The sequence below is a fragment of the Schistocerca nitens genome, chromosome 2 (assembly GCF_023898315.1).
Source record: "Schistocerca nitens isolate TAMUIC-IGC-003100 chromosome 2, iqSchNite1.1, whole genome shotgun sequence".
Taxonomy (NCBI): Eukaryota; Metazoa; Arthropoda; class Insecta; order Orthoptera; family Acrididae; genus Schistocerca; species Schistocerca nitens.
In genome coordinates, this window is record NC_064615.1 from 196940835 (window position 1) to 196962494 (window position 21660).

The 21660-nt window shown below is 41.1% G+C and overlaps 1 protein-coding gene across 1 annotated transcript in view; it reads left to right on the plus strand.

The window, feature by feature from the left end:
• The window catches only part of LOC126234919 (glutamate receptor ionotropic, delta-1-like), a 191641-nt gene that overhangs the window by 88297 nt on the left and 81684 nt on the right, over positions 1-21660 (plus strand). Inside the window, exon 7 of the mRNA XM_049943659.1 lies at positions 1647-1768. Within this exon, the coding sequence (XP_049799616.1) occupies positions 1647-1768 (122 nt within the window). The remainder of the gene's footprint in view (positions 1-1646; positions 1769-21660) is intronic.

The following is a 21660-nucleotide window of genomic DNA, read 5'->3' on the forward strand; positions in this document are numbered from 1 at the left end:
GTCATATCTTACTAATAGAAAACAAAGGGTGTCATTATGTAATACTTCAGCAGTAGGCAATCAGACATCATCCGACTGGGAAGAAATTACATGTGGTGTTCCCTAAGGTTCCATACTAGCTCTACTACTGTTTCTTGTCTATATATTAATGACCTGTCATCTGTTACATTACCAGATGCCAAGTTTGTCTTATTTTCAGATGATACAAACATTGCAATAAATAGTAAATCAAATATAAATTTAGAAAGGGCAGCTAATCAAATTTTTGCTGACATTAATAAGTGGTTCATAGTAATTCACTGTTATTAAACTTTGAAAAGACCCACTATATGCAGTTCAGAACTTCGAAGAGATTTCCTTCTGGTGTGTGTATAAAATATGATGACATGGAAATAGGAGAAGTTGAGAGTGTAAAATTCTTGGGATTACAACTTGATAATAAATTCAGTTGCGAGCAACATACTAATGAACTGCTAAAGTTCCTAAACAAGTCTGTGTTTGCAATGCGAATGTTGTCAGAGATAGGAGATATAAATATAAAAAAACTGGCATATTTTGTTTGTTTTCACTCCATTATGTCATATGGTATCATATTTTGGGGTAACTCCACAAACAGAGAAAAAATTTTTAGAGTACAGAAGCGTATAGTAAGAGTAATGAGTAGTGTAAATCCAAGAACATCATGTCGAAACCTATTCAAAAATTGGGCATATTAACCACAGCTTTTCAGTATATTAATTCCTTAATGAAGTTTCTTGTAAATAATACATCTCTTTTTCCAACTAACTGCTTAGTACACAGTATCATTACTAGGAATAAGAACAATATACACAAAGATTTAAAATCACTTACTCTTGCCCAGAAAGGAGTCCAGTATTCAGCAATGCATATTTTCAATAAGTTACCAGCAACCATTAAAAGTTTAGTTTCAGACAAGACACAATTTAAACATAATTTAAAAGAATTTTTGGTGGCCAACTCCTATTCCATCCATGAGTTTCTCAACAAGTGCAGTAGACCATTTTAATGAAAATTTATTATACTTTAATTTTTGACAATACTTGGTTGTAACAGCCAAGTAACTACCCACTGTGTGAATGATGGATGTATGGAAAGCAGATGTAAGTCTCAAGTCTGTAAATAGTGGAAGTTTAATTTTAAATCTTGTACATAATCTGACTGTTCTTAACTAAGGATAATTGAAATGAATAATTTACTTTAATTTTTGACAATGGCCTGGTCGTAATAGCCAAGAAACTAGCAAATGTCTGAATGATGGATTTAATGAAAGCAGATGTAAGTATTAAACCTGTAAATATTAGAAGTTTAAATTTAATTCATGTACATAATTTTACTGTTTATTCAGCGAGGATCATTAAAATTAATGAAACTCAAGTTTTTCTAATTACATTTTTGTAATGTGTTTATCTGACGTGTTCCACACCCAGGAGGATTCCCTATTTTATGGGTCTATGGAATGAATAATCGATGTAATGTAATCTAAGTAGGTGTGGATGTGGATGAAAGCGCGCTTGTGCCGCCAGGGCCTGCCGCTGCTGGTTGGCGTGAAGAACGCGAGCGCGGCGGCGGCGGCTGGCAGCTTGGCGCCGGACGTGCTGGCCGGGGGCGGCGCCGCGACGCTGGAGGAGGCGGTGGGCGGCGCGGGCGGCGTCAAGGACCTCAAGACGGCCAGCGTCGACGACGACTCGGACGACGCCCGCAACCTCATCGACGTCATGGAGTTTGTCGCGCGCTCCCTCAACGCCAGGTGAGGTCTCTGCTCTGGAACGGGAGCGTTCTGGTACCACACCTGCGTCACAGTAACGAACTGACTGACATCTGAGCTGGCACCGGGTGGTTATAATTAACCGTAGTTGTGTACACTGCTGAAATCGTCACACGAACTGTACACCAGTGTCACTGTGATCTTCGGTTATTTGCGCGAGAGTCCGCAGCTCGTGGTCTTGCGGTAGCGTTGTCGCTTCCCGCGCACAGGGCCCCGGTTTCGATTCCCGGCGGGGTCGGGGATTCTCTCTGCCTCGCGATGACTGGGTATTGTGTGTCTTTCATCATCATTGACTCGCAAGTCGCCGAAGTGGCGTTAAAGGACTTGCAGTCCGGCGGCCGAACTTCCCCGCATGGGACCTCCCGGCCAACAATGCCATAGGCTCATTTCGTTTCATTTGCCCGAGAAATTGCATTAAAATAGAATCTTTTGTAGTGAAATCGGACACTCGTGTACGCAACTCAGTTTATTTCACCTCTCCATTTTACTTTTACAGACAATATTAGTATTAATGCATCCATATTCGAGACTAAGTAAAAACTGTCATGGAAGCTTTTCAACGAAGAAATGCGAAGTGATCCAGTTCTAAAGACTTTATTTGTATCTATGTAAATACATGAAATTGCAACCAGCCACTTTTTTGAATAGTTATTTATTATTCAATGAAGCGATTTTCGAACGTCTTTCAGGTTCATCTTCAGATGGTTTTCTGGATGTTACATCACTATTTCACATCTTTATTAGCAATTTAATTGGGTGAAGATGTCATTCATTTAATGAAATGCACATGTTTCATGTCCGCCCCGACAGCTGAGTGGTCAGCGTGACGGATTGCCATTATACAGGCCGTGGTTCGATTCCCAGCTGGGCCGGGGATTTTATCCGCTCATGGACTCTGTCTTGTGTTGTCTTTATCATCATTTCATCCCCATCCGGCGCGCAGGTCGCCCAGTGGGGCGTCGAATGTAATAAGACCTGCACCAAGGCGGCCGGACCTGCCCCGTAAGCCGGCCGGAGTGGCCGAGCGGTTCTAGGCGCTACAGTCTGGAACCGCGCGACCGCTACGGTCGCAGGTTCGAATCCTGCCTCGGGCATGGATGTGTGTGATGTCATTACGTTAGTTAGGTTTAAGTAGTTCTAAGTTCTAGGGGACTGACGACCTCAGAAGTTAAGTCCCATAGTGCTCAGAGCCATTTGAACCTGCCCCGTAAGGGGCCTCCCGAGAAATGACGCCAAACGCCCATTTCCACATGTTTTATGAATATTTTAAAGTACTCCCAGTCATTTACCAAACTGTTCATTCGTTATTTCCATACTCTTTCGAATATAGACTACAATGTTATCAGCGACCTGTCAGGCTCCTCTGTCAGGGGCAACTGTGTTCCAACAGCGACCATTCTTACCGTGGACGACTGTACCTTCTTCACCGCTGTCTAAAGATTCACCAGACTGATCAGTTTCACCAATGTCCATAACTTCTGGAGGTACGTCAGCTTCAGCATGAAGTCATGAAGAAGGTCTCTTACGTCAGTTTCACAACTGAATTCTTCTAACAACGCTTCCCATATAACATCTTACGTCACTAAAATGTCATTCCTAAGTGCTACTTTCACGTCAATGAACTTCACACTCAGCTACACAACAATTACACAGAGTGTACACCAGGGTCACATTAATCCTTATAAAATATTTCTGTCAAGTTAATCAAAAAACAATGTCTCAGAAATTCGAATGTCCATCCTCGATTAGGTCTGACAGCGGGCTGTGTATGTGCAGAGGCCATGAACAGTAACAGAGAGACTCTGGTGTACGCTTCTAGGGTTAAAGTGCAGCTACTCATGGAGTTCCAGTGCGGGCTGTAATTATCGTATGGGAGCGAAACTTGGTCGATATCCTAATACGTTAATGTGGAACCGATTTACGCTGGAGGAAACATTAGTTCTAATTATGGTCACCAGGAGAAAATCTGGCGCTCCACCCGTTTTCTATGAGAGTATGACATCCACGTGGTCATTTTAGAAGCCATAACGTGAGTGAACAGTATTGTGATCGAGAAGAAAAACCGTGCGCCATTAGTGGAACTGTTTTATGTGAACGGCAGCAATTACAGTGCTGCATTGACTGCATGGACTGAAAGTACTGAGGAGAAGTCTGATCTCATTACACGGTTTAAAGAAGATGATAATGCCGGCCGCTGTGGCTGAGCGGTTCTAGGTGCTTCAGTCTTAACATCTGAGGTCATCAGTCCCCTAGACTTAGAACGACTTAAACCTAACTAACCAAAGGACATCACACACATCCATGCCCGAGCCAGGACTCGAACCTGCGACCGTAGCAGCGGCACGGTTCCCATAGTGCTTAGAGCCATTTGAACCATCTGAATATGATAATGAAATTTGGAAACACTGATGAGCTTGGTGTGCATCTGGAAGAGGAAGGCGTCCTATCCTGGTGGAAGTTATAGATGAAGTTGCTGTTGCTGTAACTGACCGTATGGCACTTGCCCCTGGTAGTGATATTGGTCGGTCAGCGTCACGAGTATTCGCCATCCCATGGTCAACAGTACAGAAAGTTTTTGAGGTCTGTTTTACGATGGTACCCGTACAAGACCCAGACGGTGCAATAACATGAACATCATGTTTCTGACACCGATCGAAGTTGATGATACGTGGCCCGGCAGTATTCTACGGAGTGGCGAGGCACATTTTACATGACAGGATGCAGTCAGTACGCAGAACTGTCTAATTTGGGGTAATATTAAACTGCGTATTGTGCACGAAGAGCCACTGCTCTCGCCGTATGTGACAGTGTGGTGTGGATTCACGAGCACCTTTTTTCTTGATTTGTCTTTTTTTTGTTTTGTTTTGAAGTGAATACACCCAGAGGGCCTCTCAGGTATGCCGTGATATCTGCGCGTTACCGAGACCTTCTTGTACAGGGTGTGATTCCTGCGTTGGAAGAGCGCATCTGTTTGGAAACCACTGTTTTCACCAATGGCGTGGAACACCTTATGTCGATCACCTAGTGAAAGATATACTTAACAGCTGTTAACTTTCAGTTTAAATCGATGTTCATTCTCTTTCTCAGTGTAGCAACTTAGATCTTCTGAATGTATTGTTACGGTAAACAGTATCATGTCAGTGTAGAAAATAAAATACTCATCTTATTAGACTCCACTTATGGCAGTAGTTCTCGGCAGGCTGATTGTCAAGGGTTGCGGTTGTAGACGCTGATGAGAAAACGAACACTTGACCATTTTCCGCAGATAAAAACGTAGTCACAACAATGTTACTCCCGCCATTTCCTACAGCATCTTTTCCAAAGCCCTTTGACAGCTTTCCAAACCACAAAAAAATTAACGAACGAAGAGCGAACAAGAGCTCAGTATAACATACACTTTCATAACTGACAATGAGATCTATATCATGATGGCCCAAGATTACAACTGACCTCCTTTGGCGCGAAGTTCTAGTATTGGTAATACCTGTAGTGTTCTAAACTTTCTTGAATAATGCTATCAAATCACATATTTAACATAAAGTGTACTTGATTCTTAAAAAGACTATAAATCATATTCCTGATGACAAAAAGTTTACATAAGACCAGAACAAGAATAAACGTCTTCAAAAAATTTGACTCAGAAATTTTGTTTACATTTTGCAGAATTGCAATTTTTATGCATATGAAAAATTTTTGTGTGAAGTTACGTACGTTTTTATAGTCAGATGATCAAATGTTAACTAGTCAATAAAAAAACATTGCTGTATAAATTGTGGAACAGATTTTGAAATTCATGCTTTCTTTGAACTTATACGTGATTAACTTGATTGTAAATCACATATTTTTGGCATGTTTTAGTTTCGAAAGGTACTGTGAATTTTTTTTCCTAGCAGCATAACACCAGTTGTATAACATCGTCTAGTTTTGAGCTGTATTACGATTTTAGGCGCTCCTTGTGTAGGTTATGCATATAGGAGTTTAATTAAGACCCATACTTATGTTTAATTACATAATTAATACCGATGTTTATTTCAGTTTCCCAACCAAAATAAATAAAGTACACAAATCTAATCTTCTTCTCCTGCATCTAAACAGTTTCCATGTATTGAGGGGCGCACTTGGGCTCTCCACCCAGAAGCACCGGGATTCAAGTCCAGGAAAGGGCACCCCATTCCAATTTCCCGCCAGTTCCCGGGTAGGCATTGGCTGGTACACCAGCACACCCTTCGGATGAAGAAATTCCTGCCAATTTGAATTTCTCACAATTTTTTTTAGTTTCCCTCCAAATTTCGGAATTCCCGCCAATAGGGTAGGTGGGGGAGGTGTGGCGAGGGGGAGGGTGTGGAGATCCATATGCTGGCTGGGGAAAACACGCGACGTCACCTGGGGGTGGGGGTGGAAGGGTATGGCGGTTTCTGGTGGCGTGTAATTAATTGATTGATTTACTTAATTTGCATACCAATTTGAAGTAGAAAGTGCACCAGCATCGCCAGCGTCCTACTACTAACGTGGTGCTTGAAGACTTGCCCCTCTTAGGAAATGCAGTGATCTGTGGCAGATCTGACGACAAAGTACAACAATGGTGCAGGCACTTGTGTTTCAGAGCACACCGTTGAAGAGAGGGGGAGGGGGGGGGGAGCTCTGCATCAGACGACCTCTACGCGTTCTCATGTCGACCCAGCGACACATTATTTACGACTGAAGTGTTCATAGGATGATCAACACTGGACTGCGGACCGTCCAACCAAAGGCTGCTGGAAACACGAACCGCGCCATGGACGTAGTCTGGTTGGTGCAGCATTATGCTTTGGGAGACTTGACCTTCCATATGGACATGTGGCAGTAATCAAAGACACTGTGATAGCTGCGAACTACGTGGATATTGCTGGAATCCTACTGCATACGTTCATGCTTGTTGTTTTCACTGGCGGCTATGGCATCTTTCAGCAGGATAGGTGTCTGCATCAGAAGATTAAATATTTATACAGGAACAAAAGAGTGGACTGAAACTGATGTCTTGGCGACCGAATTCGTTTGATCTGATTTCGACGGAACTCATCTGGAACGTTACTGGTCTCAAGCTCCGCGACCACAAATTGTCATCCATAACTTACGAGGATTACGTGACCTATGTACGAACATCTGGTGCCTCACACCTCCAAAAATCTACCACGAACTTGTCGAATCCATGCCTCACAGAATCGCTGCTGTATTGTGTTCCAAAGATGGACCAACGTGGTATAGCGAGGTGGTCATAACGTTTCGGCTTATCGATGTGTGTGTGTGTGTGTGTGTATTGGTATTGGAAAGACTCTTCGAAGAGGACTTCGACGACATTACATCTGTGGAACTCAATCAAATCGTAAGAAGGTAACAGTGGCATAAATCGCTGTCTTTCCATCAGCAGGAGAGGTCTCGCGAATGTCATTTGGGTCATTTTTCATTTTTCTAGTTATGTACTCACAAATGACGATTATTTCTATGTTCTGAGCCTAGTCTTTTTTAATTGTTCCTTGCACATCCACTATACTTCCAGTTTATTCTTTGCGCCCGCAGTACACCTGATTTCTTGTGTATTCTCTGTATATATTCTTAAGAAGTAAGTTTTTATTCTTAAATGAGATCGCTCTGACATTTGTGCTTCTTAAATATTATTCTTTTCCAGATAATGTTTTCAAGTATGTGATGCAAACGACAGTTAATTTCTTTTTACAGAGGTTCTCGGTTACTCTATCCTCACTCATTCCGTTTGCGATATCCCAAAGAGGTCAGCCCTTTTGACAGCAGAAAATATTTCAGTTTATCTTGTTGAATTCTTGCACTACTCCTTTTCCATCCATCTTTTTGTCTGCTTTGCATTCGTTATGATTCTTTGGTACTCGCCCCAAAAAATTTATTCGTGTTGCTGCTTCTGCCAGAGTTTTTCGACTTATTGCAAAGACTCGCAGTTTACCTTCATTCTGTTGACATTCCTGTCTACAGTGGTAGGTCTAGTTGTAATTTTCAAACTGTTAATGTCACATACGTTTTGTTACTTTCACTTTTTTGTAATTTCCATAGTTTTTCGTTTTATTAATTTGTTGCCCGTTTTGTTTTATTCTTTATGTGAAATATCAATCCCTCCAGTATAGTATAATATTATACAAATGTATTTGCTGTGGACTCAGTCTCGTAGATTTTTTTGAACGACTCCACATTCGCCATTGACTGTGAATTTATTACAATATCCACTGTTGCAGCTTCGATCTATTGGTCATTTTAGAGTGGTTACAGTTGCTAAAACATAGCAGTAGTCAACTTTTGAGCACCCTTAACCACCTGAAAATGACCGAAAGGTCGAAATTGCAATAGCGAATATTGCAATAAATTTGCAGTCAATGGCGAATAAGAACTCATTTAATAACAGTATAATGTTGTATCCTTATCGTTTTCTGAGATGCTCTCGCATCTCTGTAGCATGGTTTGACGATTCTGTTCATCATAATGACAATAAATGTGACATTAATTACAAAAGGGACGCACCATTCGATTCACTTGTAGTTACTATATTACAGGTTTTAGGGCAGAAAATCTATTAACAAGTTTGCTGTTTTGTGTTGGATACATCGATTTATTTTTTTCCTGTGGATTTTTTTTTTTCAGTTCCTGGTCTAGCACAGACCTTTTTTCGGCATCAGTGTATGACAACACAGAGCTACCAATACTCGCCTACCTAGCTATTAGATTTTTTAGAAAATTACATTTAGCTGCCTTATTACTCTCTGATATGCTTTATTCATACGTTTTGTAACTAAGGTGTGTGTTATTTGCTACTATTCATTTCAGTTAAGATTTTTTTCGGCTTTTGCAATTTCTATTGTGACCCATTTCTTATAATGCCTTATATTTGTGATTCTGCACAATTTTGGACATAAACTATCTACACAGTAATTCAGTATAGAACAGGAAAGTTCCTATTTCTGATCTCCATTTCCACCCTTGTATATGTGCTCATTGTCCTCTGGTGACTTTTTTATCCAGCAACACGCCTGTTACATCAAACCATGAAAATAGCTCCAAAAGTTTTAATGTTTTTAATGTTCAGGAAATGACCATTACGATGAAAGTTTATGTATGTAAAAGACAGCCTTTCGTGCAAGGAGACAGTGTCAGCAGTTTTATCTCATTTGCTGGTGCTGCGTGGGGCCTTCTCTCATTTTTGAGATGCAGAAGTGCTCCATCTCGCATCTCGTCGACGTCTCTGGCGCTCATTCTGAATAAACTGTCGGCAAGTGGCAGTTAATGAGGCATGATCAACATAATGCCTATCTCACTTGTATGAAGTTTTCTGCCCACGCCCCGTTCCTAATCCATTACGTATGGAAACATTTCTATACGTCTTTCTTGCATTCACAGCGCGATATTAGCTCCTGATGGCCAAAATTGTAACTAATTTTTTCCAGCGTAAACTGGTTACTCATTAACACATTAAAATATTTACGAAGTTTCACTGCCATACAGTTATTGTAGCCCAGACTCGATCTCCGTGAATAGCTGCACTTTAATTATAACCACCCGTTGGTTCATAGGTCAACTAGCATAACACAAAACAATTAGAGCACATGTTTGGTCACACCTCTTGAACTGTGAACAGTTGTTATACCGCTCTGTTACCTCAGCTGTTGGTTACCAGCCAGTTGCGGATGATACTTGCAGTCTATGACATCATAGTTATGGTTTATTCCTGTGTTCTTTGTTTCGCAGTGTGGTACGTTTCTTCTGTCTGCCTCCATAGCTCAGTGGTCAGCTCGGCTGACTACCATGAGAAGGGCCCAATTCGTTTCCCGGTGATGACAGGGATTTTTTTCCTTGTTGGGAGGATTGGAATGCGGTACATTCCACCTTGTGTTGCTAGCTGAGTGTGAATGAGACGTAGCAGCACCAGGTCTGGTAAGCCGACAATGGCTGGGATTGCAGTGTGCTGGCCCCTACCCGAACCCCCGAATACTGCGTGAAGATGACGCCATTTGCTGGGAATGACATGGCAGTGTGATTGATCGGTCCTGATTGGTTGGTCTGTGACCAACACTACGGTGCTGTGTATCTTTTACGGAAGGTATGAAGCTAACTGCGAAACTGCTGAGTATTTCCCCTTTCTTATATACCTTGCTTGCCTGGTGGAATAGATCCGTCATGGCTGGCTCTGCCATGAATCAGAGTAATTGCGTGAGAATTTCGTCTATTCCAAGGGCCTTGTTTCTACTACTAAGGTCTTTCAGTGGTCAGTCAAATTATTCACAGAGTATCATTCCTTTTAGCTCAGCTTCACCTACTTCCTCTTCTGTTTCAATAATATTGTTTCAAGTTTGTTTTCCTTATATTGATCCTCCATGTGTTATTGAAAAGGTCTGTATAGCAGCTGTTCAAAAACCAAAGTTTAAATCGATGTTCATGCACTTCCTTAGTATAGCAGCTTACATCTTCTGTGTTTATTTATATGGTAAACAGAACCATATCAATGTAGAAAATAAAAAACTCATCTTATTGAACTCTGTTTGTGGCTATAGTTGTCTTTAGGGTGATTCTCAAGGTCCTGTGGTGGTATTAGCTGTAGATGAGAAAATGAACACTTAATCATTTTCCTAAGTTATTTAGAAACGCAGATAAAAACACAGTCACAACAATGTTACTCCCGCCACTTTCTGTAAGATCTTTTGCAAAGCCCTTCTACACCTTTCCAATCACAAAACAGTTGCCAAACAAAGAGCATATAGCAAGTCAGTATAACATACACTTTTACAACTGACAATGAGATCTGTATCACGACCGTCCAAAATTACCACTGACCTTTTTTGGAGCCAACTACCAGTATTGATAATAACTGCATTTTTCTGGAACGTTCTTGAGTAATGCTGTCAAATTAATTTACATATTTAATATCTGGTAATTACAAACAGTGAAAAGAAATGAATAAAATACACTTGGTTTTTAGGAAGTCTGTAAATCATATTTCTGATGATAAAAAGTTTACATAACACCAGAATAACAATAAAAGTCTTCAAAATATTTGGATCAGAAATTTTGTTTACATTTTGCAAAATCGCAATTTTTATGCATATCACAAAATTATATGTGAAGTTACGCACATTTTTACAATCAGGTGATCAAATGTTGACTAGTGAATAATAAAATATAGCTGTATGCGTTATGGAACAGGTTTTGAAATTCGTAAGTACACGTGCTTTCTTTGAACTTAAACATTATTAACTTGAAAGTAAATTACATGTTTTTGGCATGTGTTAGTTTCGAGTGGTATAGTGATTTTTTTCCCCTGCAGGATAACACCAATTGCATGATATCGTCACTTTTTGAGCTGTATTAGGACTTTAGGCACTTCTTGTGTAGTGCTATGCATGTAGATGTGTAATTAGGATGGATATTTATGTTTAATTACGTATTTAATACCGATCTTTACTTCAGTTTCCCTACTAAAGTAAATAAAGTACACTAACATAACCTCCCCCTCCTGCATCTGGACAGTTTCAATATGTTACGGGACGCACTTCAGCTTTCCGCCCAGAAGGACCAGGGTTCCATTCCCGGAAAGGGCACAGCCATTTTGAATTTCCCGCCAATTTTCGGGTAGGGATTGCGGTGGGAAGTCAGCACAGCCTAGGGATGAAGAAATTGCTACCATTTTGAAATTCCATTTTTTTGAATTTCCCTACAAAATTCGAAATTCCCGCCAATAGGGTAGGTGGGAGAGGGGATGGGGAGAGAGAGGGGTGGAGAGGGGGAGGGGACCCACATGTTGGCTAATGAAAACATCTGACGCCACTTGGGGTGGGGGTGGTTGGGGATGGGGGTGTGTCGGGGGTGTGATTAATCGATGAATTGAACTAATTTGCACACCAATTTAATGTAAAAGTGCACCAGTATCGCCAACACCCTACTACTAACGTGGCACTTGGATACTTGCCCTCTCCATAAAGCAGGAAATGCAATGATCTGTGGCAGATGCGCCGACAAAGTACAGCAATGGTGCAAGCACTTGTATTTCAGAACACACCATTGAAAAGGGGGGGGGGGGGGGGGCACTGCAGCAGACGACCTCTACGTGTACTCATGCCGAGCAAATGACACATCAACACTGGACTGTGGACCATGCAACCAAAGGCTGCTCGAAACACGAACCGCGCCACGGGCGCAGGCTGGTTGGAACAGTATTGTGCTTTGGGAGAAAAATGGTTCAAATGGCTCTGAGCACTATGGGACTCAACTGATGAGGTCATTAGTCCCCTAGAACTTAGAACTAGTTAAACCTAACTAACCTAAGGACATCACAAACATCCATGCCCGAGGCAGGATTCGAACCTGCGACCGTAGCGGTCTTGCGGTTCCAGACTGCAGCGCCTTTAACCGCACGGCCACTGCGGCCGGCGCTTTGGGAGACTTGGGCGTCCAAGGAGTATGTGGCAGTAATCAAACAGACCATGACCCTGTGGACTATGTGGACATTGCTGCGAATCTACTGCATACATTCATGCTTGACGTTTTCCCTGGCGGCTATGGTATCTTCCAGCGGGATAGTTATCCGCTTCACAAGATCCAAATATTTATACAGAAGCAGAAGAGTGAAGTCAAGCTGATGTCTTGGTCACCGAATTCATTGGATCTGAATCCGATGGAACACCTCTGGGACGTTACTAGTCGCAAGGTCCGCATCCACAAATCATCAGCCACAACTTACGAGAATTGATGACCTGTGCTTAGACACTGAGAATGGCTGCTGTCTTATGTTCCAAAGGTAGACCAACGTGGTATTAAGCAGTTGGTAATAACATTTCGGCTCATCGATGTATGTGTGTGTACTTTTTCTATGGTGTTGGTAAGACTCTTCCAAGAGACCTTCAACAACATTACAACCGTGGAACCTGATCAAATCGTAAAAAGCTAACAGCAGCGTAAATCCCTGTCTGGCATCAGGAGGAGAGGCCTCGCAAATGTCATACGGGTCCTTCATTTTTTTAGTTATGCACTCACAAACGGCGATTATTTCAATGTTCTGAACCTAGTCTTTTGTAGTTGTTCCTTGCACATTTACTACACTTCCAGTTTAGTCTTTGCGCCTGCACTGCGCCTAATTTCTTGTATACTCTCCGTATATATTCTTAAAAACTTAGTTTTTATTCTTAAATGAGATCTCTCTGACATTTGTGCTTCTTAAATATTATTCTTTTCCACATAATGTTTTTAAGAATGGGATGCAAGCTACAATTAATTTCTTTTGACAAAAGTTGTCAGTTACCCTATGCTCTCTCATTTTGTTGTGATATCCCAAAGAGATCAACTTTGTTCACTGTAGCAGACATTTCAGTTTACCTTGTTAAATTCTTGCTCTACTCCTTTTCCATCCATCTTTTTGTCTGCATTGCATTCATTAAGTTTCTTTGCTAATCGCTCCAAAAAATTTACTCGTGTTGCTGCTTCTGCCAGACTTTTCTGACTGTATCGCAAAAACTCGCAGTTTACCTTAATTCCGTTGATATTTCTGTCTGAATTGATAGGTTTAGTTGGTAATTTTCAAGCTCTTAATGCCACATGCATTTTTGTATTTCATCAGTTTGTCACAAATTTTGTTTTATATGAAATATGAAGTCACTCACTATAGTATAATTTTACACAACTGTATTTGCTGTTGGTTCACAATTTCGCAGAATATTTTAAATGACTCCACATTCGTCACTGACTGTAAATTCGTCACAATATTCACTATTGCCATTTGGATCTTTTGGTCATTTTCAAGTGGTTACAAGTGCTACAAACACAGCAATAGTCAACATTTGAGCTCCTGCAATCAATTGAAAATGTCCAATAGGTCGAAATTGAAACAGCAGGTATTGCAATAAATTTACGGTCAATGACGAATATGAAGTCATTTAAAACACAGTATAATGTTTCCTGGCAGATTAAAACTGTGTGCCCGACCGAGACTCGAACTCGGGACCTTTGCCTTTCGCGGGCAAGGTTCGCAGGAGAGCTTCTGTAAAGTTTGGAAGGTAGGAGACGAGGTACTGGCAGAAGTAAAGCTGCGTCGTGCTTCGGTAGCTCAGTTGGGAGAGCACTTGCCCGCGAAAGGCAAAGGTCCCGAGTTCGAGTCTCGGTCAGGCACACAGTTTTAATCTGCCAGGAAGTTTCAGTATAATGTTGTTAAGCATCATAATTATCGTTATCGGGAGATGCTCTCGCACCTCAGGACCATGGTTTCACGATCCTGTTTATCGTAAAGACAAGGCATTTCTTCTAATGCCTTGGATTTATGATACTGCGCAATTTTGGATATAAACTATGTACATAATACGAGTAATTCAGTATAGGACGGAAGGTTCCTGTTTCTCATCTCCGTTTCCACCCCTGTGTATGTGCTCATTGTCCTCTGGTGACTTTTTTTATCCAGCAACACTCCTGTTACATCAAACCATAAAAATCGGTCCAACATTTCAATGTTTTTAATGTTCACCAAATGACCATTGTGGTAAAAGTTTGTCGGAATATCGACTAAGTCATCGCTAAGGCTCCCTTTAGGGAAACTGTGGCAGAAGGGAAAGATAATGCCTGTTCATCCTGTTCATATGAGCTATTTGACAGCCCTAAGGAGACGGTGTCAGTGGCTTCCTCTCAGTTGCTGGAGCTATGTGGAACCTAGGCTCGTTTTTGTGTACCTCTCAGAGGTTATCAACAAATTTATATCTGAAGGGCATCTCCTTCTGCCTTATCATGTGTTTACTTCTGAAAATATCATCTTATCTGTGTAACGCGTGTAGTAAACACTGCTGTGTTCTCGACTTGGAAAAGCATACCGAGTTATCTGAAGTAAGTTTCGCGCAAACGCTTTATCCACCGTGGCAACTTTCTACGCCATAATAGCCCAATTTTTCTTTGTTGACAAATTAATTTTCATCTGCATTTATTCACTGTTCCGTCTATTCTTGGTAGAATATTTTATAACATGTGAATAAAAACACGCACAATACTGGTGTAATATTCTACAATATTTATAGGCAATCTCTCACGACAGATATTTTAATACCTTCCAATTTTCAATACTCAGTGACCCATAAACATAATATTTCCATTCAGCGATACATCGGCTAATACTCATCTCAAGGAAGGAAGATGAACTATCTTGAAATAATGGAAATTTACAAACATGAACCATGAACCATGGACCTTGCCGTTGGTGGGGAGGCTTGCGTGCCTCAGCGATACAGATGGCCGTACCGTAGGTGCAACCACAACGGAGGGGTATCTGTTGAGGGGCCAGACAAACATGTGGTTCCTGAAGAGGGGCAGCAGCCTTTTCAGTAGTTGCAGGGGCAACAGTCTGGATGATTGACTGATCTGGCCTTGTAACATTAACCAAAACGGCCTTGCTGTGCTGGTACTGCGAACGGCTGAAAGCAAGGGGAAACTACAGCCGTAATTTTTCCCGAGGACATGCAGCTCTACTGTATGATTAAATGACGATGGCGTCCTCTTGGGTAAAATATTCCGGAGGTAAAATAGTCCCCCATTCGGATCTCCGGGCGGGGACTACTCAAGAGGACGTCGTTATCAGAAGAAAGAAAACTGGCGTTCTACGGATCGGAGCGTGGAATGTCAGATCACTTAATCGGGCAGGTAGGTTAGAAAATTTGAAAAGGGAAATGGATAGGTTAAAGTTAGATATAGTGGGAATTAGTGAAGTTCGGTGGCAGGACGAACAAGACTTTTGGTCAGGTGATTACAGGGTTATAAATACAAAATCAAATAGGGGTAATGCAGGAGTAGGTTTAATAATGAATAAAAAAATAGGAGTGCGGGTAAGCTACTACAAACAGCATAGTGAACGCATTATTGTGGCCAAGATAGACACAAAGCCCATGCCTACTACAGTAGTACAAGTTTATATGCCAACTAGCTCTGCAGATGATGAAGAAATAGATGAAATGTATGACGAGATAAAAGAAATTATTCAGGTAGTGAAGGGAGACGAAAATTTAATAGTCATGGGTGACTGGAATTCGTCAGTAGGAAAAGGGAGAGAAGGAAACATAGTAGGTGAATATGGATTGGGGGGAAGGAATGAAAGAGGAAGCCGCCTTGTAGAATTTTGCACAGAGCATAACTTAATCATAGCTAACACTTGGTTCAAGAATCATGAAAGGAGGCTGTATACATGGAAGAAGCCAGGAGATACTGACAGGTTTCAGATAGATTATATAATGGTAAGACAGAGATTTAGGAACCAGGTTTTAAATTGTAAGACATTTCCAGGGGCAGATGTGGATTCTGACCACAATCTATTGGTTATGAACTGCAGATTGAAACTGAAGAAACTGCAAAAACGTGGGAATTTAAGGAGATGGGACCTGGATAAACTGAAAGAACCAGAGGTTGTAGAGAGTTTCAGGGAGAGCATAAGGGGACAATTGACAGTAATGGGGGAAAGAAATACAGTAGAAGAGGAATGGGTAGCTCTGAGGGATGAAGTGGTGAAGGCAGCAGACGATCAAGTAGGTAAAAAGACGAGGGCTAATAGAAATCCTTGGGTAACAGAAGAAATATTGAATTTAATTGATGAAAGGAGAAAATATAAAAATGCAGTAAATGAAGCAGGCAAAAAGGAATACAAACGTCTCAAAAATGAGATCGACAGGAAGTGCAAAATGGCTAAGCAGGGATGGCTAGAGGACAAATGTAAGGATGTAGAGGCTTGTCTCACTAGGGGTAAGATAGATACTGCCTACAGGAAAATTAAAGAGACCTTTGGAGAGAAGAGAACCACTTGTATGAATATCAAGAGCTCAGATGGAAACCCAGTTCTAAGCAAAGAAGGGAAGGCAGAAAGGTGGAAGGAGTATATAGAAGGTTTATACAAGGGAGATGTACTCGAGGACAATATTATGGAAATGGAAGAGGATGTAGATGAAGACGAAATGGGAGATAAGATACTGCGTGAAGAGTTTGACAGAGCACTGAAAGACTTGAGTCGAAACAAGGCCCCGGGAGTAGACAACATTCCACTAGAACTACTGATGGCCTCGGGAGAGCCAGTCATGACAAAACTCTACCATCTAGTGAGCACGATGTATGAGACAGGTGAAATACCCTCAGACTTCAAGAAGAATATAATAATTCCAATCCCAAAGAAAGCAGGTGTTGACAGATGTGAAAATTACCGAACTATCAGTTTAATAAGTCACAGCTGCAAAATACTAACGCGAATTCTTTACAGACGAATGGAAAAACTGGTAGAAGCCGACCTCGGGGAAGATCAGTTTGGATTCCGTAGAAATGTTGGAACACGTGAGGCAATACTAACCTTACGACTTATCTTGGAAGAAAGATTAAGAAAAGGCAAACCTACGTTTCTAGCATTTGTAGACTTAGAGAAAGCTTTTGACAATGTTGACTGGAATACTCTCTTTCAAATTCTGAAGGTGGCAGGGGTAAAATACAGGGAGCGAAAGGCTATTTACAATTTGTACAGAAACCAGATGGCAGTTATAAGAGTCGAGGGGCATGAAAGGGAAGCAGTGGTTGGGAAAGGAGTGAGACAGGGTTGTAGCCTCTCCCCGATGTTATTCAATCTGTATATTGAGCAAGCAGTAAAGGAAACAAAAGAAAAGTTCGGAGTAGGTATTAAAATTCATGGAGAAGAAGTAAAAACTTTGAGGTTCGCCGATGACATTGTAATTCTGTCAGAGACAGCAAAGGACTTGGAAGAGCAGTTGAACGGAATGGACAATGTCTTGAAAGGAGGATATAAGATGAACATCAACAAAAGCAAAACGAGGATAATGGAATGTAGTCAAATTAAATCGGGTGATGCTGAGGGAATTAGATTAGGAAATGAGACACTTAAAGTAGTAAAGGAGTTTTGCTATTTAGGGAGTAAAATAACCGATGATGGTCGAAGTAGAGAGGATATAAAATGTAGACTGGCAATGGCAAGGAAAGCGTTTCTCAAGAAGAGAAATTTGTTAACATCGAGTATAGATTTAGGTGTCAGGAAGTCGTTTCTGAAAGTATTTGTATGGAGTGTAGCCATGTATGGAAGTGAGACATGGACGATAACTAGTTTGGACAAGAAGAGAATAGAAGCTTTCGAAATGTGGTGCTACAGAAGAATGCTGAAGATAAGGTGGGTAGATCACGTAACTAATGAGGAGGTATTGAATAGGATTGGGGAGAAGAGAAGTTTGTGGCACAAGTTGACTAAAAGAAGGGATCGGTTGGTAGGACATGTTTTGAGGCATCAAGGGATCACAAATTTAGCATTGGAGGGCAGCGTGGAGGGTAAAAATCGTAGAGGGAGACCAAGAGATCAATACACTAAGCAGATTCAGAAGGATGTAGGTTGCAGTAGGTACTGGGAGATGAAGAAGCTTGCACAGGATAGAGTAGCATGGAGAGCTGCATCAAACCAGTCTCAGGACTGAAGACCACAACAACAACAACAAACATATGTCAATGTGCCCAAGCCTAGTACTGAATGACCAGACACAGCTCCCTTACTCGCCACCTATAACTCCAGATACTACCCGTAATCCTATCCAGGCCATCTTGTAAATTTCCCTTCTTACTCACATATCCCATTTTTGCTTTGTTTCAGTTGCTATAGTTTCTCTTGTTGTGTTAAAAAATTTACTTTGTATAATCACAGTTGCTTCATTTACCTGCTTAATGTTGCTAGTATAACTTACCTGTTCGTAATTAGGACTTATTAAAGTCAAGGTCGTTTTATTCAGTCACGTTCTTGGAACACCTCACCAAAGTATTTTGTTCAATTTATTTTCTTCTACGAACAACGTTGTAATTTGTAAATATTTCATTAGTTAACGTATCACATATTTCATCTTACTTAAATCACCTTACATCACATTTAAACTGAAATAATTCCTCTCGTTTTATTCCAACATCTAAAGCTAGCACTTTTTATATCTGAATATGGAGATACCCTACAGATACACTAGTTTAAAATCTATGATCATTCTAAATTTTGCTGCACCACGTATTTATCATTATACCTGACGATGGCGTTAACAGCCGAAAACCAGTTAGTGAAATAAATAATAAATATTGCAGAATATTACACGTGTTGAGTGTGTTTCATTCATAAAGCAATTTCCATCTTCTCTGTGGGAAATACACAGATGGAAATGGAAAGTGCTACACTATGAAAAGTGTTGACTGAATATACTTTAACTCCTGTACTTCCATGGTGTGGTATATGTTGATTGCCATTTTTTCCTTATTTGCTCTTACTGTCAGTATGGAAAAAAATTTAATTCGTACAGATGAAGGATGGTGGCGTACACCATGGCTGGTGGATGTGTGTAACGTTACTGGAACTTCTCAGGCGACGCTCACAACACAACATACCCAGAAGATGTACTCGTTTAACGTTTCATCATCTTTCGCACTTTGATAAAAGTCGAACCACAGTCATCAGGGACTTAGGTGCATCATGCCGACATATCGTGCAGACAGTTGACTGTAGTAAAAGTGGTGGCGAGATGGACTCAGGACAACCAGTGTGGCAAGGAGAGGGCGGCCCCTTCAGGAGGACTAGACTACGAGAAGATCGTAGGATTCGTGCCCTCGGTCGCTCAGATGGATAGAGCTTCTGCCATGAAGGCAGGGGATCCCGGGTTCGTCTCCCGGATGGGGCGCACATTTTCAACTGTTCACGTTGATGTGTATAAACGCCTGACGGCAGCTAAGGGTCTTGATTTAATTGTAATTTCATGCTTTGCCGGCATGGTAGCTCAGCGTGTTCGGTCAGAGGGCTGCTCGCCCTCTGTAATAAAAAAAAAAAGACTGAGGAACAACTTGAACGGATGTCTTGTGACGTCCGCCCACACCAAACGCAACGAACAATACCGAACAAAATTCAAAATAACAAAAAAAAGTAAGCAGGGGACCCAGGTTCGAATCCCAGCACTGATACAAATTTCAATCCATTGCTTCAGCCTAAGTCAGAATCGTAGAATAGAGGGATGACAACAACTGAAATACGGGCATTAGGTTACAGCCAGAGTGTTACCACGATCCGTCGGGAGCAGGTTACTGCAAGCTGGGTTGAGACCTCTAGTTGCCATATGCTGTTTACGCAATGTTCCTGGTGTAGAGTTGGACTCAACTGGTATACTGAATGCCATTGTGTGGCGTTCAGTGAGTAGTTTCGGTTCTGTTTGTGGCCATCAGATCGACGACAACGTGTCCGTAAACAGCATAGTGAGAGGTCACAAGAAAAGTGATTCCCGACACCCTTACACACCCAACTTCTGGAAATATACTGGGGGGAGCTGTTGTATATAAAGGTGTCATTTGATAATTGTTGAAGGGAGGAGGCTGAATATTCCCCAGTATGTAACACGACTAGTAGAACATATGAGGAAAAGTACTACCACAGCTGTATCTTGAGAATGTCTTTATTCCGTGACACGTCTAATTTTGGGCGGCAAGTTACCGCCATCCTCAGGTCCTGTTTATCAAAGATCAATAACGCAATGCCAATATTCGAAAACTAGTGAACTATAAAACAACGAACAGATAAAATCAGATGTTAAGTCCCATAGTGCTCAGAGCCATATTACACCCTTCTTTTATAACCATAAACACCTAACCGCAAGAAACGAAATTAAAATACTCACTTCAAACAGTGTACTCCTCCATAATAAAACCTTTCTACGAAGTACCAATAGAGCACATATGTCAATGTCTTCTTTCTTCTTTGCTCTAGTCCAGAAATGAATAGTGTGTAAAACATAAACAAAGAATAGACCTTAAGTCACAGTCACAGTCATGGCTATCATAATTTGTAAGAAAGATGGACATCTAAGAGGCTACTTGTGTTCCTTTCAAACCAAATCATCGAAACAACACAATGTACGACGGTATAAATTTAACAAAGGGTCCCAAATATCAGACATGATCGACTAAAAATGCACCTTAATGTTTAAAGACGTATGCCAAAGGTGCATACGTGATGAGAGACCCTAACTGTAAAAGTGGACCTAACCTGGTACCGGCTAACCACAGACCCATTGAAACTGTACATGAACCACACAATTTTATGACAACCTATCTCCAAGAACTGAAAAGGACCTCCTCTCGAAACCCTTGACAACTATGTAGCCTTAAATAAACAAATACACCAGGTTTCAAATGTTATGGTTACTATTACACCCTTGTGTTATAAACATAAACACCTAACAGCGAGAAAAAAAACTAAAATACTCACTTCCAACAGCATATTCCTCCGTAATAAAGCCCTCCTAGAAATAAAACCTAGGAACCCGAAAACACATTTAAATATCTAGGACCTAACTGCTACAACTTCATTGTCTCAGGGTTGGGCACGGTTGCCTAAGGTAATCCACTCCCCTCTGATCTCTAATCACATACAATTCATAAATATGTAGGCTAATACACCGTCAGATAAGGTGTAACAACAATAAAAAATGTGGTACAGTCCCTTACTTATTACGAAAACTGAAAACAACAATATCTGAAACGTCATATGCTTTGACACACCGATGTAATGTATATGGAGTCAAAGTGATGGAAGAAATGCAAACTGGACCTTGACCTCCATGATACCAAACCACGAAGTATCACGCCGTAAGAAGTAAAATATGGGAAGATTAACCCATAATAGAAAATCTACGGCCTAAGTAGACACAACTAACTTGACTGGAGGTCCAACCTCATTTTCTAGTAACCGTCCAGCACGTCCTGATAAGTACTGCTAACACTGAAAACTCCTATGCGAACTCTGGAACGTATTATGTGCTACACAACTATTATCCTCAGTAATCATTATACAACGACTGGTAAAATACACT